This window comes from Pantherophis guttatus, chromosome 2, assembly GCF_059756535.1.
Source record: "Pantherophis guttatus breed Tessera chromosome 2, ASM5975653v1, whole genome shotgun sequence".
In the NCBI taxonomy this organism is placed as follows: Eukaryota; Metazoa; Chordata; class Lepidosauria; order Squamata; family Colubridae; genus Pantherophis; species Pantherophis guttatus.
The window spans coordinates 206730899-206755387 of NC_142064.1; the positions used below are offsets into that span (position 1 = coordinate 206730899).

At 36.8% G+C, this 24489-nt stretch overlaps 1 protein-coding gene across 4 annotated transcripts in view; it reads right to left on the bottom strand.

Moving 5' to 3' along the window:
• Positions 1-453: 453 nt before the first annotated feature.
• The window catches only part of FANCD2 (FA complementation group D2), a 44361-nt gene continuing 20325 nt past the window's right edge, over positions 454-24489 (bottom strand). For 2 of the 4 annotated variants that reach the window (XM_034441063.3, XM_034441054.3), the window contains exons 25-44: positions 24240-24355; positions 22883-22991; positions 21334-21435; positions 20374-20489; positions 19574-19720; positions 18228-18344; positions 16728-16856; positions 16500-16618; positions 15942-16052; positions 15569-15696; positions 15030-15129; positions 13037-13159; positions 11893-11986; positions 10364-10435; positions 8540-8578; positions 5980-6054; positions 4308-4382; positions 3701-3847; positions 1467-1562; positions 454-632 (exon numbers count right to left, since the gene is read on the bottom strand). In XM_034441063.3, coding sequence (XP_034296954.2) covers positions 564-632; positions 1467-1562; positions 3701-3847; positions 4308-4382; positions 5980-6054; positions 8540-8578; positions 10364-10435; positions 11893-11986; positions 13037-13159; positions 15030-15129; positions 15569-15696; positions 15942-16052; positions 16500-16618; positions 16728-16856; positions 18228-18344; positions 19574-19720; positions 20374-20489; positions 21334-21435; positions 22883-22991; positions 24240-24355 — 2084 coding nt within the window. In that variant the 3' untranslated portion in view covers positions 454-563. Of the gene's footprint in view, positions 633-1466; positions 1563-3664; positions 3848-4307; positions 4383-5979; positions 6055-8539; positions 8579-10363; positions 10436-11892; positions 11987-13036; positions 13160-15029; positions 15130-15568; positions 15697-15941; positions 16053-16499; positions 16619-16727; positions 16857-18227; positions 18345-19573; positions 19721-20373; positions 20490-21333; positions 21436-22882; positions 22992-24239; positions 24356-24489 lie in introns of those variants that run through there. The other 2 variants (XM_087887665.1, XM_087887666.1) reach the window with 2 other exon arrangements.

Consider the following 24489-nt stretch of genomic DNA (forward strand, 5'->3'; position numbering starts at 1 on the left):
TTGCTTTTATAAAAAAAAAGATATTCTATCAACATAACTTGATAGAATTATAAGATTATAAACCCACCACTATTTTAATGTTATAATCCCCAATTCTTTTTATATTCTGTTGGGATAATATAATTTAATATAAATACCAGTCTTTCACCTGAGACATTTGATACCAACAAATGTCAACTTAAATGGATCTCCTATTTTATATCCAACCACATGAATTATTAAATATGACTAGAATCATTTCCTGACACAATTGTTAAATGCAGGAAAGCTATTGGTAAGCTTTCCTAAAAAAGTTATCTTGATTGCGACACTTCAAGTAAAATTTGTAATTTTTTGCTTATTGGGAATGGTATAGAGATGCAAAAAAAGGCATAGTGGGAGAAAAAATGCTCAATATATTCATTTTCAAAGTAATAGTAAGAGTTGATTATTAAAAGGCAAATAATAGTGCCCTTGGCTCATCCAATTTATTTTAATATTGTCTGGATAAAAATTATAAACTTCTTGAGATATACATTCCAATAATCAAAACCAAAAAGTTTCACCCAGAATTATAGCATATTCTAATCAGAGCTGTCTTCATCACTATCATTGGTATCCACTGTATCTTCAGTCTCTGAATCTTCCTTTTCCTGAAGAGAAAATGCCAAATGTGTAAACAACTGGGGAATACAAAATATAAATTCTCCATTCCTAGACGAACAGACTAGTTGGCATGCTTAATCTTAATTCTTTACATTTCAATGAAGTGGGTGTTTTACTTATATTTTAAAATTAGACCAATGGAAACTGATGTAAAAGGAATCTCCAAGCAATAAAATAATTATGTTTGCAGCATAACTTAGAAGTGGAATTGCAATTGTGTAGCCATATTATTAGGATTGGTCTTATATCTGTAAATGAAATAAAAGATTTGATTCATATAAAGGTGAACCAGTCCCTTTTTCCCCATCTTCTAAGTGGAAAAATTGAGTAATCCTTTCAAAATAATTTGAGCTTAAATCAATCAATCGCTCAGCACTACCTTATGAAATGTCAGAGAATAAAACATGTCAATACCTGTTTGAATAAGAAGTGTAAATTGTAAAAGTCTAACTCAGAAAAAAAATGTTGCTAAAATGTCAATGGTCAGATTTTTAGTAGTTCTGTGCTTTTATAGATTAACAATTCTGACAAAGTATATTTAGCAGAAGTAACCTAACTAAAACAGGAGAGAACTGGAATTCAATTGCACTTTCATGCTTGTTACTTTTTAAAACAGGGCAGCATTGTTGCAATTTTTCATAAATTTAAGAAAGAATAGTTTGTAATATCTTACGTATCCTTGTATAATTATTTTCCTTATATTGCCTACTACCTCTAGAGCCAGCATCTCTCTGGGGAAAAATAGTTCTGGTCTTTTTCAAAAGCAAAGTATAGAGCCATCGCCATAAGCAAGCAATCTGCCTCTAGATGGACATGAATACCTCTCCACGATCTGTTCGAGAGTGTGTGGGCATCTCTGTCTCTTCTGTCTCTTCTGCTTCGGTTACTTGTGATGCTTGTGAAAGGATCTCTTCTCCCTAGAACAGATTAAATGAGTATGATGTGGTTCTGAAAAGAATACCGGAATCTCTGTAACAATGTGAATAGGGCTTGAGTATAGGCTGCCCTGCCTTTCAACCTGAATAAATCAAAATCCATTCCTATAATGTACAATTCAAGGGGAATACAGTAATTGATAATCAAGGAATTGGAGTACCATATTGTGTGGGTTATGCTGTATATTGGTGAAATGAATCCCAGAGCATGCTAATGGACACAGTGAATATGGCTGACATTTTCCTAGCAATGAATTGGAAGTTAGTTCATAGAAATTTATCAATGTTAGTTCACTGATGAACTGAGGCTATTTTATAATTTGTCTTCAGGCCAATGGCTTTTATATCTGAGAAGTTTCAAGATGTTAACTGCAATGCAGAGAAATTAATTGCTCAACATCTTTATCAGACAAGGTCTCTATGGTGAAAAAGGAAAATCAGTTCCCATGCCTATTTCCTCTGTGGCTGTGGCAGGCAATCATGATCTTGAAAATCACTAAAAGGAGAATTGAACAGCAGGCAGAGAAAGAGAAGGAAAATCTCTGTTGTTAAGTTAGTCGCACAGTTATTAAGTGAATCTGGATTCCCCATTGACTTTTTATTTATTTAGAAAATTTATATAGCCACTCATTTGCTCACAGCGACTCTTTACTTGTCAGAAGGTCGCAAAAGTTGATCACATGACCCCCCAAGACAATACAACCATCATTAATATGAGTCAGTTGCCAAGCATCTGGATTTTTATCATGTGACCATGGGGATACTGCAAATCATAAGTGTGAAAAATGGTCATGTCACTTTTTTCAGTGTGTTGTAACTTTAAACAGTCACTAAACAAACTGTTCTAAGTTGAAGACTACCTACCCTGTTTTCCCGAAAATAAAACCTCCCCAGATAATAAGCCCAATAGGGCTTTTGAGTACATGCACTAAAATAAGGCCCATCCCCTGAAAATAAGCCCTCCCTGAAAATATTTAACTGCATGCGCAGCCGATCCCCACCATTTCCTCTGGTTAGGGTTAGGGAGACAGAGCTGAAAATCAGGTAAGATGGCAAGAGGACCCCCATCTTGCTCCACGCACCCAAAATAATAAGACCTCCTCGAAAATAAGGTCAAATACTTATTTCGGGGTTCAAAAAAAATATAAGGCAGGGTCTTATTTTTGAGAAAACATGGTATATGAATCAAAGCTGCCCTGTGTAAACTTATTGTACAATATCTACACTTCTTTCTCTCATTTGCATTATGTAATGGGCCAAACACCTCTTGGGCAGGAGACTCTTGTTATTTGAAGACCACAGGCACATTTTTAAAAAATGAAATAGTGGCAAACTGCCAAGAAAAAAAAAGAGAGAGAGAAGAGTAAGATGAGATAGAGAGGATCCTGAGAGGCAAAAGAGTGGGAGATTTGTGATTGGCCACACTCAACATCACAGGCACTTTGTGAAAGTGTCCATATTTCTACTGGTTCCAAAAGTTGAATTCTGATCTAGGTATTATATTGGAAAGTTGAAAACATTTTTAGTAAATATTTGAGCTATATTCTACTAATGGTACCTGCCTATCACTAAGATCAATAGTTACATTTGTGTACTTTCACCACCCTCAAAAAAAAACCTTCTCTTTTGAATTTGCTCTTTCAATGGATTCTTTTCTGAAAAATATTTTTACTGGAAGACAGAAGCAACTTCAGATCATCCCCATGGAAAAAGGATCAATTATTCAAATTGTAGCAACTGAACCACTGTTTTCTGAACAAACAAGCCAGAGAAGAAGAAAGAAAGATGGAATGATATTTTCTGTCCCTTCTATGGAGACCCCAGGTTAGTGTAAGAATTATATTTCTCTATAGTGATTCGTCATCTTTTGAAAACTATAGCATTTCTTCTATATACCAAAGCTTGCTCAGTAAATTCATTTTAATGTCATCTGCTATAAGCAACAACATTTTACACATTTCAATGATTCTCTGAAGCTTAATTCCATATCATATGCATCAGATCCAATAATAAATAAAAAAATCTATTCTAATTAATTTTCAAGTTTTTCCAAATAATAATGGCCAATGAACATGGGTGAAACTGAATTAACGAGCCATTCATGAGACACACACACTTACCTGCAAGTCCCTATTTTTGAGGATGCCCACCCAGAAAGCCTCCTGACAATGATTGAGAGCCAGCATTGCTTTCACTCGGTAAACAAATAGCTCGAGCGACTTCTTTAGGAGAGGTACATGACTGGTGAGACCTGTGTCTTGATGAATCTATATGTGTAAGAAATGCAAACCAAGAAAGAACTATTTACTGTATATTCTTCCGATTCTTTATTGCACAAATTAATATTATACTTTATGAATGCACTAGATGGCCTTTGACATATCTCCTTAGTGCCGTTTGCATTTTTCTTGGAGGAATGCTTTCCCTATTGCTAATTAGAGAATTTTTTAAAAATCACAATATTTATATTATAATAAAATACTTATAATAACAGAACCAGGAAGATTAAGATGCAGATAAACCACAGTTTTACAGCATATTAGCCTAAGCAATCTTACCCTTATTCTCAATATTATACATGACCAGGAACTGGGCATTTCCAAACAATATTTTTTCACTGCTCCATTACAAAGGATGAATAAAATACTAAGAGTGTGCTAACTTGCTAGAAATAGAGAAACTAAAGTAACAAGAGTTCACTAGCACTGTAGTTGTAGTTTTCTTTACCTTGGAGTGCCCACAAATATGATGAAGTTGTCTGGTGCTCAGTTGCAAGGTTTTCAACAAACTCTGCACATCCTCCTGCAACCCAAAGAAATCCATCTGGAAACTTGTACAAAATGGCCACCTATTTGAAATCTTGTTTTATACAGAAGTATATTTGTGGCATATGGTTTGAGTTACTGAGATTTGCAAATCATAGTTTATGGTTTAGCATATCCATTGAATAAAACATACTGAAGCATTGAGAACCACTTCACAACACACATGACACTACAGGCAGGCATGTCATTAAATTAATATGGGTTGAGTTTGCTTAGTACTTTCATAAGAGACCTCCAGCAAATAAACTGGACCTTGAAGTAAAGAAAAAACACTACCAATAATAATAATTCATGTAGCAATACCAGGGGATAGTAGAATAGAAGGCAAAAAAAATGGAGAAGGTCAAAATATGAAGATCTGAAAACTCAAGTTGAAAGATTATAGCGTAAACCTGCCATGGTGGTTCCAATGGTTATTGGCACATAGGTGCCATATTAAAAAAAACCTTGGGTGGCACTTTGTCAACTGTGCATTGACAAAATTTCCATCTGTCAATTACAAATGACCACACTTCTTGCATTCCACACATGTACTATGCTGATACATTATGACGTCCTAGGTTCTTAGAAAGAACTTGATATGAAGGAAGGCTAACACCAGCTAAAGAACTGAAGCTATGATTTCACATGGGTGAAAAATCCATGTTGGGAACATAATAATTTATTAAATTTATGTGCCATCTGGTCCCAGCAACTCTGGGCAATTTACAATAGTTAAAAATGGCAAAAAAATACCAAAAAATAAAAGAGAATAAAGCGTCATCAATCATCCTTGTTTTTAAAAAAACAGCAGTGGCAAACGAGCAGTGAATTCAATAGTTAAGGTCAACTTGTGGTCATCTTTTTCTTTTTAAAAACTCAGCTGTAAGTCAGCTGTGTGTGTGTGTGCACACACACGCATGCATTATGTACACATTTGAGACAATTTTTGACTCCTGGCAACTGACTGGACTAGTCTCTGCATTTTTCTTGGCAAGCTTTTTGGAAGTCGTTTGCCCTTGCCTCTTTCTTAGGGTTGAGAGAGTAACTGACCCAAGATCACTGAGCTGGCTTTGTTTGTAAGGCAGAACTAGAACTCCTAGTTTTCCTATCTAGCCCCATGCCTTTATCACTGCACCAAACTGGTTCTTTTAAAAGAACGTATTTATTTTATAGTTTCAGTTTCTATAGCTGCCCATTTGCACTCAATGCTGGTGGCTAACAAAAGTCAACTATCTATCTATCTATCTATCTATCTATCTATCTATCTATCTATCTATCTATACACACACACACACACACAATTTGGTATTGGAAATATCTGAAATAACTAATATGTACATGTAAAAACCCAGGATGCAGCACTCATTTAATAAAATATTACCTAACAACCTATCTTTGTTTTGAGAATTGCCAGATTTTCAAGAAAAATTGTTTCAAAGTTCTTACCAATCAGTTTTATAGTTACTCAATTATGCTAATGTCTCCACATTTTTTCTGCAATAGGTCATTGCATTACAGACTTGAAAAGAACAGATATGAGCAGTTTAAAACACAGAGTCAATCAAGGAACAGCCCCATCCCTAACACCTTACCCTGTGCTTTTTAAAACTGTAGTCCAAGAGAGGCATACCAGACTTCAAAAATGTCTCTATAAACAGACGACCGTACTGGGTAAACAAAAACACACAAAATGTCAGCAAATGTGGCCAATTCTCCCAAACAAGGGTGAATGTTTTAACCTTGAGTCACAAGTCACAACATTCAAACATTCACTATGCTTTCTTAAATTTTAAATGATCTAATTTTTTATTAAGTTGGTTATCATCATTAAATTTATTTAAATGAACTCTTTATCAGCAAATCCAAGATGTGTACTAGCAACGTTGGAAAATACAATTTTTCTGAGATGCAGAGAATTGTATTAGAGTTTCCTAGTGTCGCTTCCAGACCTTCTCATCATTCCAACTAATTACTCCCTTTACAGACTGACACAGAAACTAGATATTTAGGTTGCAAACCATTGTAATGTAAATAGAAGTCCACTTATATAATCAGAATTTTGCCTTCTCTTCCCTCCCACATACCTACTAATATCCTCCTCTACCTTCTGGAGGAGATTTTCAATGTCCACAAATCAGCAAAAGCAAATGGGCCATCATTTTATCCTTTCATTTTGCTGACAGAAGAGGTTTATTAAAGCCCACCCAAAATTTACACTGTAGTCAGCAGTTTTCTATCTTTCAATCTTTGTGCAATCAGATGGTATAGATCCGTGATGGCGAACCTATGGCACGTGTGCCACAGGTGGCACGCGGAGCCATATTAGTGGGCACGCCAGCTCAGCTCTGGGGTGCATGTGTGCGCCGGCCAGCTGATTTTCGGGCCTTCTGGGCCCACCAGAAGTAGGGAAACAGGCTGTTTCCTGCCTCTGGAGGCCCTGGGGGGGGGGGGGGAGGCCCGTTTTTTTTTCTTACCTGGCTCCAGATCCTCTCTGTGTATCTGGGAACGGCGAAAACAGCATTTCCCACTTCTTTGGAGGCCCTACGGAGGCTCAAAGGGCCCATTTCCCCACTCCCGATGGGACAGGAAGTGACGTTTTTTCCTGTCCCCAGCCTCCAGAGACTCCTAGAGAGGCTCCTAGAGGCTCCTAGAGACTCCTAGAGAGGTTCTGGAGGCTGGGGACAGCAAGAAATGTCACTTCCTGTCCCACCGGGAGTTGGGAAATGGGCCTTTTCAGGCTCCGTAGGGCCTCCAAGGGAGTGGGAAAGGCTGTTTTCACCGTTCCCAGATACACAGAGAGGATCTGGAACCAGGTAAGAAAGAAAAACGGGCCTACCAGGCTATCATGTGCCAGGAGCAGGGGGGGAGGGGAGGGGGTTGCGCACACATGCGCGTGGGCACGTGCGCGCGCGACCCGCCCCCACCCACCCCTCTCCTGGCACGCGATGGCAAAAAGGTTAGCCATCACTGGTATAGATGGTTTCGAGTTGTGTGAATAGGTTCAGGTGCTGGGCAGTAGTTTCAAACAGTGATATGCAAACTCCTTGTACATGTAACCCAAAGTTCATATAATCAGCATCTATCATTAAATACTCTGTGTTCCCCCCCTCTTTTTCATAATAAATATGAAAGTCCTCATTTATTGACTGCCTTAGACAGTAGCTATTTGCAATTATGTGATAAAAAAATAACTTTGTGACCAATGTCCGCATTTATAACCTTCTGAACATCTTTCTCCAAGTCACAAGTTTGCCATTAGAGCATCGTGTTACCCTGTGCCTGCCCCTGGTTCTTTCTTTTTCCACCCCTCAAAGAGGGCAGAGATTGTCTAAACAATCTCTTCCTAAGCTCTTTTCTCCAGTGCTAAAAAGGTCCCTAAATAGTGTTAATGGCAACAAATACATTTCTGTGACCATAATTTGCTGATTAGAATGCCAACTGTTTGAAACTGGGAAAACTCTAATCAATTTCACACAAAAGGCTTTTGTTTTTGCTCCTAAGGAAAACTTAAGTAAAGTCCTAAGCACAGTCACGGTCATCTGATTTTCAATTATCAAATGGTTCACTTAATCATCGAGTCACCAAAATCAATTGCAGTCACTAAATGAGGACTATCTGTATTGATAGGAATAAGGTATAGAGTCAAATGGACTCCTTAGAATAGAAGCTTTGGGAAGTACTAAACTGGCTGCAGCTTTTCAGCACTGAAGAGTTCATTTTGAGGAATGGCAAAATTAGACAATATTTACCTAAGAAAACCATATTAGGTTGTAAGCCATCTGAAATATATGTCACTTAAAATATGCATTTATTTATTTATTTATTTATTTATTAAATTTATATACCGCCCTATTCCTAAGGGACTCAGGGCGGTGAACAGCGAACGATTTATGTGTACACCATCCACCAATGAAAATAGTGCATGACAATCAAACCAGAAACAAGCAGACCAGAAGGTAGAGTCACAATGCTTTCCTCTCAACAGTAGCTATGATCCTCTACCTCTGAAGTCCACTTTCTCTTTGGAAATAGGTTGCTCTGAAAGGTTATACCAAACATCTCTACATAGAGCAGATGTATATGGGAGGAAGCTGATATAATAGTTTAAAATTTCCTGAACTTCGTGTCTCTTATCACATGATTCTCACTTACCTTCAAGCAAACACTGAGTACAGGGCGACTGTCAAATACCTGTTTGGAGAAAGGGGAAAAAGGTCCTTTTAAAATATAATATATTAAAATAATGGGAGCGACATGGCGTTCCCATGTAACACCCCTCCTGCGCGAGCTGCACTGGCTCCCGGTGGTCTTACGGGTACGCTTCAAGGTTCTGGTTACCACCTTTAAAGCGCTCCATGGCTTAGGACCTGGGTACTTGTGGGACCGCCTACTACCACCAATAGCCTCCCACCGGCCGGTACGCTCCCATAGAGAGGGGCTCCTCCGGGTGCCGTCAGCCAAACAATGCCGACTGGCGGCCCCCGGGGGAGAGCCTTCTCTGTGGGGGCACCTACTATCTGGAACGAGCTCCCCCCAGAGATACGGAGGATCCCGGGTCTGCGCACCTTCCGCCGCACCTTAAAGACCTTAATATTTCACCAGGCCGGCCTGGCCTAATTTTCCCCCTCTTTTATAAAGATTTTTAAAATTTTAAATATCTTTTAGTATTTTATATATTCAATTTTAAATTGGTTTTAAAAGTTTGGGGTTTTAAATTTGTCGGGCCCAAAATTATTTAATTTGATTTGATTCTATTTTTAAATTTTGTATGTATGTGTTTTTATTGTTTGGCTGTGCACCGCCCTGAGTCCTTCGGGAGTAGGGCGGTATAGAAATCTAATAATAAATAAAATAAATAAAAATAAATTATCTATAATAAAATATAGCGCTAGTTAAACATACAACTACTGCTGCAGAACATGAATAGTACATATCACCACATTCCTTCCTAAATATCACATTGATACTACAGCATTTACGTGAAAGACAGATGTCTGTTTATTTAATAAGCTGCCCATGTCACATACATGATTCTGGGCAGCTAACAATTAAAACAGAGCAAAACAATAAAAACAACTGAATAGCCTATCAAATAACAGCTGAGAACACTCATAACTACTCAAATTAAACATGAAATGGGTTTACCCATACTATCGGTATATAATCATATTATCATACTAAAAGTCACCCTAACAAACTACAGCATAGCATAAAAGAATTTTTGTTTACCCTAAATGTTATTTGAAAATGCAATCCCCATTGTAACATGAGAAAGGCTGCCAAACAGATACCAAAACTGTAAATATCCCCCTATGCAAACAAATATGTGCATGTGATATATTAATAATGGTGGCAGAAGGAAGGGAGGGAGGGAGGGAGGTGGGGAAGGAAGGAAGGAAGGAAGCCAAATGTTTCTTCAAAATTGGGGATGTTATGCTTCTTAGACAATAGTAAAGAAAGAAAATAATGACTACTTCAATAGAAATAGATTTTTAAAATAATGGGAATTTTTAAAAGGCAAAGAACATGGATAGTCTTAAAGATATGATATGCGAACTAGATAACTCCAGTTGTCTAACCTGAAAGTCAGCAATATGATCCTTCCAGGATAATCACATTCATATCACAGAGGGCGTTCACTCACACATATTCCAATGAATATATAAATGCATCTGGTAAAAATATCTTACAACATCTAAATCTTGCAAGACCTATGTTCATTCTGTACATGATCTGCCTTGCTAAAACAAGATACGTCAGAATACTTCTTGTAAGAGTAAGTATTCAGGATAAAAAGAAAGTTTCAACACAGTTCACCAGGTCCACAAAATCAAGTCACTGTATAGCCACCTAGAGATGGGTGGTATATAAAATTAATAGTAAATTTAAAATATTTATATCTGAGTAATCTGTATCAAAAGACAAAATGCCATCATGATTTCATATACAAGAAACACTAATGTGAATGTTACCCACCTTGACCAAATTAACAAGGATGTGGAAATCACGTACAGCCAGGTTCCAGTGTAACAACTTCTCTAATTGGATCTATGGAATGGATAAATGACATTATTTGGGCATCATCATGTAACTGTTTAAGACAGAAAGGATTTCAATATATTGAACTTGACCCATTTATGGAAATACTAACTTTCATCTCAGTTTCATATGGATGCATTTTTTAAATTTCATGTTCCTATTGCAAGACTACATTCACTTTCTTATTTTTTCTTAATTAAAGAAAGTTGATAATTTTCTCATCAAATCCCGATTTGTCGTCCCCTCCCCGCCAGGATCAAAATTTTAGATTACAAATATAATCTTCTATTCTTATTAACTCTATTCTTGTTAACAACTCCTTTGTGATCCATAGAACCTACTAATACGCAAACGTGTGTTAATATATTTAAGGCTGCAAATGTGGACATACCTAGCCTGGAATAATAGGATTACAATAAGCAGGTGTGAATGGTGTTGAAGCATAAAATAACTCAAATTTAATGCTAAAACCTATACAGACTTCTTGTGCAGTTTTAGCTTTTAACAAGTTCTATATAAAATATAAACAATCTGTAAAAGGCATCAGAAAAGAAATTTTGTGGGCTTTCATGCTTCCTTGCCTCTGAGTTTGATACAAGTATTTGCTCAGGTAAAACCATTTTCAACAGTAAAACCTGGGGGGAAAAAAACCCTTCCCATACACATGCAATGTAAATTGTCAGGAAGTCTGATTTTAAAAGGCATTGGAGAGCAACGTACCCTCCCCTGCAAACGGCTTTACTGAGATTTTACCGTAACAATTTGTTAATTCCAAATTCTACAGCCATGTAGAAATCATAATATAGGCAGGACTCCAAGTCGTATTTCCTGCCATCCCACTTTTTCATGTACAAAAACATATAGTTGGGCAGAACTATCATCTGATTCCTATCCAGTGATCTTTATTTATTGAAGACTGCTGAAGAAAGACAAATATATGTTTGAGGCTGGGGAGACAGAAACCAGCTGTTCCCATGTACAGATGGTTGTTATAGAAACATACCCCAGCTGACATTTTTAAACACTTTTTAAATTCTGCTTTTATGTCAAGTATTCGTTAATTTGGAAAGGTGGGAGAAAGAAATATTGAGTTTAAGCTCTTGAGAAATCCCTGGAAAAATCAACTGTTGTGCGTTGTAGCCACAGATAAGAATTCCATAGTAGCTGTCTGGCCAATTTAATCTGGCAGGGTTGGGCATTCCAGGTTCCATCAATTAAACAATGCCACCTATTGGGTGTTATAATTCCCAACAAGTACTTCCAAGTCAAAACCCGGTTTTTATGTGTGCCAATACACAAATACTAAGGCTACATATGTTCCTTGTTCAAAATTCATGTGGGTGTTTTCTGCCTCAATAATCTCTATGAAACATGCCAAAAGAATGCATATTCTTTCCCCGAATAATGGCATATTCATAACAATGCAGATTCTGCTAGAAATCTTAAGTTCTAGTTCATCACATTACCTCAGTTGAATCTGATGATTTTCCAGCGGATAAACTTCTTATTGAAGTCTCTAATTTAGTCATCATCACCCGGAAGAAAATGGGAAAAGTTTGTCTGGTTTAAAAAAAGGGTGAGGAAATATTAAATATATTCATCACCACTATGACATTACTACTTTCTGATGCATATGTAGTATCTATCTTTCAAACAAGATTTCTTTCTGGAGAACTGTCCAGTGAAGAAAAAAACCCCTCTCAAACTAGTTGTTATAAAAAATACAAAAAGCAGCCCAAAATAAAAATGAAATCATGTGGGTATTATCATTCAAAGTAAGAACACTGAATCCAAACCAAGGAAGCAAAACAAAACAAAGTGACCTAATGGAGAAGCACTTAGTTAAGTTATTGTATAAAGTTGGTTAACAAATATATTGGCAGCTGTCTTTATTGTTAAGAATGATGATGGCATATTGTTGAAATTGCTCAATAACTTGGCATATGCAGTGTTTAGTATATCTAAAACATGAGAAAAGTCATGGTAGTGAATCTGCTGACTTTTGGAAAGGATATCCAAGGACCTAAGAAAATAAGTGAGAAGCCTGAAAAGTCTCAGTGCACATACAGGATCTCACAAAATGTATGGTGAATTTGAAGCAACTTATTTTAGGAAAGATGAATAAATCAGAGCCACAGTCACTCACAAGTAAACAACCTTGCTAAGTGCCCAACTATTATGATAAGAGAACTATACACCAAGTATTTCTCCCCAAATTGGTCTCTGAAAATTTGTCTTCTTAAAATATTTTAACTTTTTTTTAGTTATGTAAGCCAACTTTGCACTCCTACTGCTTACAGAATGTCTACTAAATATATGAAACCAATGTAAGATCAAACACCACAACTAGCCCTGCAATGATGCACTAGTATAAAATGGTTCCATTCTGCTGCCATAGCTTGATCATCTAAGTCTTACATCTTCTGGAAATATTCTTAGTTCTATAAAGGTGAAACCAATACATCTTAAATAGATAATCTATATTCCAAAATTTGGAATTTAATAGACCTGGCATCTTTAAACTTCCTAGAGCCTGGTTTACCATAATAAGAATATTTAACTGACATACAGTAAACAGAGGTTTTTGGCCAAATAATGTGTAATTATTACCTAGTCAGTGTAGGGTAAGTGGAAGAGTATCCATCTTTAGAAGAACGAATCAGTTCTGGAACCCCAGTGCTTGAAATGTCTTCTATCTCCTTCAAGATATCATGTGTATATTCCATATAAATACTGCACAGAACAATTTTTCACAAAATTATAGGTGTTTCTTTTGAAAGACTGCATTAAACTTTTTTTCAACAGTAGGTTTTATCTGACATACAGAAAAACATAAACCTGGTTTTCATTTCAGCAGCAGACATGATTATAAGCATGCATTCTATTAAAATTTTAATTTATTAGAAATCAATCCATTCAACATTTTTCTAATTATGGGAATAATTTATAAACAGTCCTTGCTTAATAATGGTAATTGGACCATAATTTCTGTTGCTAAGCAACGCAGTTGTGAAGTATGATGTCACATGACTGCATCACTTAGTGACAAATCTGGCATTCCCCACTGCAGTCATTAAGCAAGGTTCATGAGTGATTAATGAAGATCTCCTTGCAATTTGCAAGGCTTGCATTGGTTGCCGGTTGCCCTCCAAGTGAGATTCAAGGTGCTGGTGATTATCTATAAGGCCCTATATGGCTTAGGCCCAGGATATTTGGAGGGCCATCTGCAGCCAGCAACAGCTGCCCATCGCCCGGTGCGTTCCCACAGAGAGGGCTTTCTTAGGGTGCCATTGGCCAGACAGTGTCGGCTGGCGATCCCCAGGGGGAGAGCTTTTTCTGTGGGCGCACCTACCCTTTGGAATCAACTGCCCCTGAAGCTCCGGGTGGCCCCCGACCTCCGCTCTTTCCGTCGCGACCTGAAAACGTGGCTGTTTCGTTTGGCTGGCCTGGACTGATGGGGTTTTAATTTTTAACTTATTAGTCTTAATTGCACTTTTAAATGTTAAATTATGAGATTTGGATTTAATTTCTTTTTAACTTTTTCATTAGATGTTTTTTTACTGTTGTGAGCCGCCCTGAGTCCAGCTGGAGATAGGGCAGCATATAAATCTCATAAATAAATAAATAAATTTCCTGCTAGCTTCCAACAACTAAAGTCTGTAGGGAAGCCAACAGGAAATTGCAAGTCCTAGGAGGCTCAAAAGCAGCTGGCAGGCAGGTAAGTAGCACATTCACTGCTGCTGGGTGGGAGAGGGTGTACCGGTGGCCAGCAGTGCATGGTGGGGACAACAACTGCCTGGTGGGAGTATGTGCAAGAGCCAAAAAGGCATGGCATGAGTGTAGTGGGGTTGGGGGTGGCTGATGCCAGTTAAGGGACTTAGTGGAGTCACTTGTGATCTTCTCTGCTGGCTTCTCCATTGACTTTGCTTGTGGGAAGCCAGCAGGAAAAGTTGAAAATTGTGATCGCATGATCTCAGGGTGCTGCAACTGTCATAAGTGCAAACTGGTTGCCAAGCACCCAGATCGTGATCATGCAATTGCAGGGATGCTGTAAGAGCCAAAACTTCAAGGACCTATCAGAAGTACCACTCATTCAGCGCCATCAGAACTTTGAAGAGTCACTGAATGAATGGTTGCTAAGTGAGGGTTAACTGTATTAGCAACCTTTCACATTTCTTTTATTCAGTGGTATGTCATGAGAAAAAAATGGCACTGTAGGGAACAGAGTTCTAATTTTCAGTTCTGGCACCATAGTGACATAAGGAATTCAGATTTATTTTGCCTTCCAACCAGAAAATGCAGGGCTTTTTTTTAACAAATAGAGGCCTAAGAAAGAAAGGCCATTTGGCTCATTTTAGTTCTTTGCTGAAAAATAGTATTGGCTGATAATAACAAAGTATGACATTATCAAATCTTATCAAATTGCCATGCTTTTCAGATGAAAATTTAGAAAACGGTGCAATAAAGATCCTGCAGTTTATACTGCTTATTCTGTGCAATTGGCAATGAGGTATTTTAAACATGGTTAAGGAAATTGCTTATTTGTTGGGTTGCCTTTGAAAAGAAGTGAATCGCAACAGCACCAAAAGAAAAACAGTCTTACGTCAGCAAAGCATGGAGAGCATCATTAAATTGGGGGCCCTTCTGACGAGTTCCACTCGGCTGCATCCAAGATTGGCAAAGAAAACCTTTTGTGATGGAACCTGCCAAAGAACAAGAAGGAATGCTACATATGGCTGCTCACTAAGATTTGTTCTGAGAGAAATTATATTTGCTAAATTTAATACAATTTTGAGTTAAGGTCTTTATGACAATGATAAACCCAAAACATCTCAGGTATTAAAAATTCAGCAACACTTGCAGTCCTATCATGCTATATCTATTTTTCAACTAGGCCCATCAATTATGAAGGAGGGAAACTGAGCTTTACCTATTTTCAATTAAATTATTTTATTCATTTATTGAATTTATACTGCATCTCTCTATTATCAAGAATGATTTTCCGCAGTGTCCATAACACATACATCATGTTTCTTCTGTTGGAATTATAGATGCTACAGTTACAAAATTCTGAGAAATACAAAATAAATCCTTCCAAAATATTGATGTACAATAGAAATAAAAGGAAATCCCATATGTTACCTATTTCTTTGCTTTTTGGATTGGCCACAGATTTTTCAGCAATGACAAGCAGAAGCTGGGTAAGACTCAATGCACAGAAAATATTGGGAATGCTTTGCTGAAAATTCAGTAAATACTGGAAACTGTGACTGCAGGATACAGAAGAAAAAGAAAATGAAAATATAATTTGCTAGACCTAAACATTACATTGAGTTTTTCTTGTTCATAATTAGTCCCGTAGTGCGATCTTGTTTTTCTTTTAGCTTCTTTTGGAAGAGTGCATGAAAGAAAAATGTTTGTGAATTCTAGGTCTCTGATACACAGTATTGATAAATGTTAAGTCCTATCAAGTCCTTCGCATTTTGTGAGAAGTTGCATGACTCTTTTCTGGTACCTGAGTAGGTCCTCAAGAGGAAGCTCTCTATCTCCTGGCTTAAGTCTGCATGCAAGGATATGTAGACTTGCTTTTAGTAAGCCATGGTTCTCATGCTGAGAAAATCCATTCCTGGAAGGGGAAAAAAAGAGCATCAATTATTTGTTGCTATAGTTAATACAGCAAGAACAAAAAGCATTTTCTTAAGTTTGATTTGTCTTTTGTTTGAAGACACTTTGCGTGTGATCTCTAGACATTAGTCTGGTAGCTCAGTTTGCTCACTGCCAGTCATAAAAATATTGACATTGCTGTATGAAAAAGGCCCATCATAGTTTGTGCTATAGGTCAGGGGTCTCCAACCTTGGCAACTTTAAGCTTGCAGGACTTCAACTCCCAGAATTCCCCAGCAAAGCTGGCTAGGGAATTCTGGGAGTTGAAGTCCTGCAGGCTTAAAGTTGCCAAGGTTGGAGACCCCTGCTATAGGTGGTCTGTTTCATGACATTCTATAAAGAAAATAAAAGGCCAATAATAAAATGTTAATTTATTCTCACCCTTATATTTGTAATTCCATATACTTACCAAGCGAACAGGAAGTGAAAAATTTGCAATAAGCGCTGATAACAGGATGACATTAATTGATGTTCCTGAATATTGACGCCTGGTCCATCAATCACACCATGGTTCTCTGTAATCAGCGTCTTAAGTAAAGAATACATTACTGCATAAAAGGCTGTAGTGGGTTTTTCTTAAGATATGATGTAAAGAAGACACTGTATGCCATTATAGATAAATAATTTGTGTTCCAACCTGGAAGTAGTTGTGCATATTTTCTATATGATTGCACAGTGGCTTTAAAAGTTCAGCAGCATACTCAATCACTTCTTGAGATGTATTTTGGCAAAGATGTGAAAATCCAGCATTTTTATTTCCTTTTCCCTGTAAAAAAAAATACAGGTTTCTTCTTTTGAAACGACTTTTTTCCCCTCAGCAATCATACTTTTAACACAGACCATTGGGGGCTAGAAACCTGATCACACTTTCTGTGAAGAAATCAAAGAAATTGGGTATATAACTGGGGAAAAAATAACTGAAAAAACTAGCACTTGGCATCTACAGTATCTGAAAGATCAAGATTTATACTCTCTAGTTCCAGAACGCAGGAAATTGTGATTGTGACTGAATATTAGAAAAACTTCCTAGTGTACTAGTTCAACAGTGGAACTAAAAACCCAATAAAATGATGGGCCCTGTGCTTTGAAAGTGAAAGCTAGATATATGGGAGTGGTTTCATCTGGAAGCCACCACTGATCAGGATATTGGACGTGGTAGTCTAGATAACTTTTCCCAACCCTATGATTCCAAAGTCTGTCTCAGTGGACATTCAGCAAACATAATGTTGTTTGAAATATGAATCTGATACAGCAAAGAGTTGCTGCAAAGCAGTGGTGAAATTCAATTTTTTTTACTACTGGTTCTCTGCGTGTGGCTTGGTGGGCGTGGCAGGGAAAGGATACTGCAAAATCTCCATTTCCTCCCTACTGCTGGGGGAAGATATTGCAAAATCTCCATTCCCACCTCACGAGGTGGTATTTGCCGGTTCTCCGAACTACTCAAAATTTCCGCTACCAGTTCTCCAGAACCTGTCAGAACCTGCTGGATTTCACCCCTGCTGCAAAGTTGAGCATATCATTGTGTACAAAAACAACCAGATCACTGAATCTTGTTGGAAGAGCAGCAACTTAGAACAAATATGGCTTACACTTTAATAAAACTAAAACTAAACTAAACACTCAAAGCAAGTATGGTTTAATAAAAACAGTTAATTAAGGAGGAAATTAAAGTGCAGGCATTAAATGAATGTACACTAATGCATATAATAATTTGAAACAACAATTACAATGTAAGAAACAAAAATTTCATTTATTTTGATTTGCTTTTTATTCATTTTAACCAGTATATCTCTGATGTCCCAATTCATCATTGTTTGTTTATGCTTTATAAAAATATATTTATTAGACTTTTATTTTGCCTTTATTATTTTTTATATAAACTCAAGGTTGCAAACATATATAAAAGAAAGGGAGAGGGAGAGGGACGTACAAACAGACAGATTGACTGGCCCAAGGTCATCCAGCTGGCTTTCTTGCTTAAGGCCAGAGAAGAACTCAGTCTCCTGGTTTCTAACCTGGTGTTTTAACCAGTAAACCAAACTGGCTCTCAGTTTCATTTAAACAAAGTTCTTCTTTAAATGAATCTCTTAAGATTCTGTTGCTTAAAGCTACAACGCCTTATTCACATGAAGCATACCTTTAAGAAAGGGGGTCTTCTTGCAGGAGCTGGTATTAACATATGTTCCATTTTCCGGTACAAATCTTCTAAAAGGAACAGGAGCTCAGTTGGCTCTAACTGAACTACTTCACGAGTCTAGTATTTTAAAGGAAGAATACAGTGTAATTCCAGTGATCATAGTAAGTCATATATTTAGTATACTATACATATACTGAATTTAGATTTTTCAGGTAGCTGAACAAAGTTCTTAAAATGCTAAAGAGAAAAAGGACAAGTGTTTGCAATTCTCTTATGAAAGGCAAAAAATGCTGCAGGCAACAAATGCAGCAAATAGTCTCAATGTATCATCCACTCTTCTTCCTGTGAAGAAAGATTGGCTGCTTTGTCAGTGACTTACTTCTAAAAATTCAGAGAGAAATTGCCACTAAAGCTCAGGCACTGAAAAAACTTGTACAGTAGATGAGTATCACTATCCAGAATTAGAGCTAAGTTTACAGCACAGAACTTGGTATATAGAAAGAATATGTACAAAAACATTCTAACAAGATATGCCTAATGCTTATTGTGAATAGTGTCTACATACCCTGTGTTATAGTCAAGATGACTTTCCTTAATACTTAAATTTACTTGATTATGATTGTGCACTCTGATATGCAATACTTATCAATTGGAAGGCTTAAATTCAAGAACCTTACACCAATACTTGTACAGCAACTGTATAACGTTAACTCTGATGTAAAATCCCAGTGGAAAGTAAACTGGATTATTGAATGTCCATATTCCGGAAAAAAATATATCTGACCTGACATAAAAATTAGTGGGTTTTGATGCCACCTGCCAGTGCTGGAAAACTCTGAATAGGATTTGCTCCTTGCAGGGCATCTGTCAAGGTTCTCTGTTTAAATGGGGGAGAGTATCCTCCCTTGAATGTGACAGTGGGGCTCCTCACTGGATCGTATAGTGACTGGCTGCCATTTGAGGCTTATACAAGAGGAAAAGCAGATTTTTGCCAACTAATAAATACTGTGCTTAATTGGATAAATGGTCTAGATATTAATATATGGAAACTTATTCCATTCTCATCAACCAACGTATTTTAAAATATAACCCATAACTTATATATTGAATTCCTCATACCTTACAAAATTGACTACATATTTCCATCATATGTGTACCATAGTATTGTGTTCCTTTTATGTATTTTCCCTACTGTTATCCACGTACTCTATGCTATGTGCTAAATAAACAAACAAACAAATAAATGCTTGATTATAACTGAAATACTGATTTTAACTCAGAAAACTGTTTTGCCCATGATTCTTCATCCTGAAGTTAAAGATCCACCATCATACTAGTCTATTTACCTTTGTGTGCATCTCTGAGTCCAAAACAGATTTGGTCAGCAGTCCACAATGAAGGATGGTAAAAACTTCCAAATCTAATTCACGGAAGTATGCACTGTAATTCTGCAGCTGTATCAAAGGAGTTCCAGGATCTTTTTCTGGAGAGCTCTAAAGAGAAGAATATAAACCCCTTCAAAAGAAGATGATATAAACTGAGAGCTGGCAATCAGCTGCAAAAGTGGCACCATATTTCGGATTGATTCTTAATGGCACTTGATACTGTGTGCATGCAGTTGTGCAAATTCTGCTTTTTTAACTTTGTAGCACTGGTAAAAAGATATAATTGCACCCTCTGCAGAATCTAATGTTTCTTTAATAATTACTAAAGATGTTCTGATCAAATGAACTGAATGAAAAAAAAAATCAAAGACTTTGAGAACTTTTCAGCTAGTCTTCGATTTTCATCACTGGGATGATCTATATATGTGCATATCCAAATGAATAAATAAGATTAAACTATGTGTAATGATTCAGTTTCAAAACTTCAGGCAAATGATCACCATAGTGGTTACTAAGAATCTGAAAGTATATTACTCCCATTTCTATCCAATCTCAATATTAACTGAAAAGATCCTAATACTCTACTTTGCTTGTACAACAAAAGTTTCTTGAACAACTTTTTGCAGATCTTCTGGCTTATTATATTTTCATAAAAGATACAAAACAATAATGGATATTATTACAATTACCTCAGACTTCTAGAAAGAGACCTAAAATATCCCAAGTTTATAAACTTAATGTATTTTCAATAGGACACATACAGATTTTTCTTGTTGACTTGTTTCAGCATCAGCTTGAATTATTTCCAGGTTCTCATCCACTTGTGAATTATCTCCAAAGCTGTTTTTGCTGCTATCTGATTTTAGTCTTTTTTGTCCTAAAAAAAAGCAAAAGGTTCCAAAAACAAAGGAAAGCCAGTTTCACAGCTGATTAAAATAAATAGAAAACCTCTAAGAGAAAGATATATTATACTATATTTGAAGTCTAATCCCTTGCATCAACACATATCAGTTTAGCAGATTTCACATGTTTCAAATAAAGTCTGCTGAATGTAACTTTTGAGTGAACTTAGGCAATGACAGGCTTCATTCCAAACAATCGATAAAATGGACAATGGACAATGGACAATGTTTATTGTTTCTGCACACATGTAGGCATGTTCCTTCTCCATATGAATAAACTAGTACTTTATACAATAATCTCATGGGCTAGAAAAAGCATATTGATTTTTTTAGACACATGTCCCTGCTACTGCTTATTATGGGTATCATCTTGGATTCTAAATCTCTCTGAAAGAAAAAAAAATTAAAAGGCCAGAAGGGGCACAAAGCTTTGTTGCCACTGGGAAGATTTTAAAATTGGCTGCTGTGCGACTGCCCTAGCTATCCTGTCTCATGAATTGCTGACGCGTAAAAATGATTTTGTTGAGCAGTTTGTTAGGTGTACAAATACAACTTGGGGGAGGGGGAAATGCATTGAGATTCTTATTATATTTCTGAAGCTACTTTGAATCATCAAGAACAAAAGTAAATTAAATTAAATTAGCTTGACTGGCCACTTAAAGCAGATTATTTAGTATTTCTGCTATTAACAAACTGTAATAATGTATAATAAATCTTTAATACAAGAAGAATTTAAGTAAAATTCTTGCTCAGCCATTAGGTTTTTCTGATTTTTTACATTTTAACCAAAACAACAGTTTAATGAATTGCATGTGGTACCTTTGTTCTTTTTTTTAATAACAGAAATGGTATTGAGGACAGGTGCAGCTTCCAAGGTCTCAGAATCAAAGTTAGCGAGAGGAGGAACATATCCAGGGCTTGCTGAAAAACCAGAGGAAAACGATCCAAGTAACTTGATTAAGTTTCTGATACAGATAATCTTTGATTTATTACCACAATTGAGACCACAATTTCCATTGCTAAACAAGGTGGTTGTTAAGTGAATTATGCCTGGTTTTATGACTTCTGCCATGTTTAAATTAATAACTGCGGTTGTTAAGTGAATCTGCCTTCTCCTATTGACTTTGCTTGTTAGAAATCAGCTGGGAAGATGAAAATGGCAATTACGTGATCCCAGGATGCTGCAACCATTGTAAATATGCCAGTTGCTAAGTGCCTGAATTTTGATCACATTACTGTGGGGATGCGCCAATGGTCTAAGTGTGATGACCTGTCATAAGCTACTTTTTTCAGTGCCCTTCTAACTTCAAAGAGCTGCCAAACAAATGGTTTTAAGTCAAGGAACACCTGCAAAGGCAATCCCTGGGCTACAATGGCAATTGGAATGGATTGCCTTCCTTAACTGTCATGTGGCTGCATGACATAACAACAATCCCAGTTGTCATCATAACCCCAAGATGCATGGGTTAAGTGGGAAGCAACAAGAGCCCATGTGAGGAGCACAGGGGTGCTGTGGGAGAGTACCATGGGGGAGCGGGGGAGGCCAGGCACAGGTTGTGCAGGAGCATAGCAAGGCTAGGGGAAGCAGGGTGGAGCGCTGTGCAACTGCAAGGAAGCCAGAAGTGCAGGGAGGCTGGGGAAGCAGTATGCCATGCCACACAACTAAACAGAGGCCAGGAGGAAACTTACCAGAGTGAACTGGCGACCTTCCCTGCCAGTTTCTTCATTGACTTTGCTTGTAGGAAGCCAGCAGGGAAGGTTGCAAAAAAGCAATAATGTGAATGCAGGGTGCTGAAGCTGTCATGAGAACTAGTTGCCAAACAGCTGAACTGCAATCACATGACTGTAAGGGGTGATGCAGCAGCGGGTACTTTGTAAGTACCACTCATTCAACAATGTCACAACTTTAAACAGATGTCTAACGAGTGGTCACAAGCAAGGATTATAATACATAGCTCTTATACATATATTGCATTTCTGTAAGGAAATTAGGATATTCTGATTGAAAATATTAATTACTTACGCCTTTTCCAGAGAACTACTTGCAATATATAAAACATATGTCTCTGGATCATCATTATATATATATATATATATATATATATATATATACATACATACACACACACACACACACACACACACACACACACACATACTTTCTATACTATCTATAATATATACTTCCTATACAGGGATTTTACATTCAATCAACTAGCCCTAAGAAAATTAGAATAGTACTCTTTCCCTGCCTTTTTTACATTTATTCTTTTGAGTTTAAGTTTTCTATTGCCCTAAAACAACCCGCGTACATTGGACGTTATTTCTGCCTACCCACTTCTTACACCTTTATTTCATGCAAGATTACCTGCTAAGCATTTTTCCAGAGTACGCTGTAGCTCAGTAATGTTCTGTAACCGAGTCAAAACTTTTCCTTTTATATTAGGGTCTTCTTCTCGGCAGAAAGCATTTACAACCTTGAGGGACAAATTCGTAAGTTCAGGTTAGAGACTTTTCTTACCATCTGCAACCAATTTTTTTTGACAGTTCCCAAATTGTTATGATTTTTCAATATACCGTATGATAAGAAATACTATTATTCAAACCTTAATTCAGTTCCAAATATTGGCCCCTGGTAAAAATTAGTTGATCAAAAACTTTAGTACGAAGGAGTGCTTGTTATTTCTAGTCTTAGCTATCTATGCATGGCTGTGGTTTTTGTATTAGTTTTCTATTGGTAGACAATGCTGAGATTCATAAATTACGACTTAGGCATTCTTATAAATAGAGAATATAAATTTCTCTACAAATAGAGAAATAAATAAAACATGCCTGTCAATATTTTAAGTAATAAATTATTGATTTTCATTTGTAAATTCCATCCATCAACAGGGCAATTTCCAGTCTTAAGAATTGCATATTTCCCACCCACCCACCCTCCAACTATTACATAACATTTGTTTAGTGACTGTTCAAAGTTACAACAGCATTAAAAAAAGAGACAGAAACTTAGGAACATTTTTCACACTTACAACCTTTGCCCACAGTCATGGGTTCTAAATTCATCTACTTGGCAACTAGCATGTATTTATGACAGTTGCAATGTCCTGTGGTCATGTAATCATCATTTGTAACTTTTGGCTTCCAACCAGCAAAGTCAAAAAGCCAGATTTGCGGAAAGCCAGATTTGCTTAACAACCATGATTCACTTAACAACTGCAGTGATTCGCCTAACAACTGTGGCAAAAAGGTTGTAAAATGAGACAAAACTCAGTTAATAACTGCCTTGTTTAACAACAGAAATTTGGGGCTCTATTGTGGTCATAAGTGAGGACTACCCGTAATCTGATATTTAAAATATTTTCCAAAATAGCATCAGCCATTAATAGCAAAACCGGAAAGAGAAAGATAAGAAAATATTTTTCTGCTTTTTTCTGACACAACTGTGCTTATATGGAAAGAAGTGTATGTAAGGAAATTAATATTTGTATACATACAAACCTAAGATTCAAATATTCATATTCATGGATATGCAACAAGACTAATTAGGAAAAAATGCTATACTTAGCTATGCTAAATCTCTCCTTTTGGAAAAAGCTCACAAAGTGAAAGATTCTTATTATACTTTAGGAAAGATTATGATTAACTGTGCCACAGATATCTGTGGCCTATTAATCAGGAGTGTCAGCACGATGAAAAAATGCACCCTCTGAAGCACTGCTTACCTCACGAAACCAGTTCACCGCATGAAATAAGAGCGAACAAAGGAACTCACGTTCTTCCTTTGACAATGACTCTATTTTTTCTGCCACCTCCAAGCTGGTCAGATATAAAGGACACACTGTAATAGAATACAGTAAAATAAATTCACTCATAATCAAGCTCATTCACTTAATTGTTGATATACCTTTTTTATACATTTTCCTGGTATGAAGTTTGGATTAATGGTTTCTGTTTTGTTTCTGTTTCCTTTTC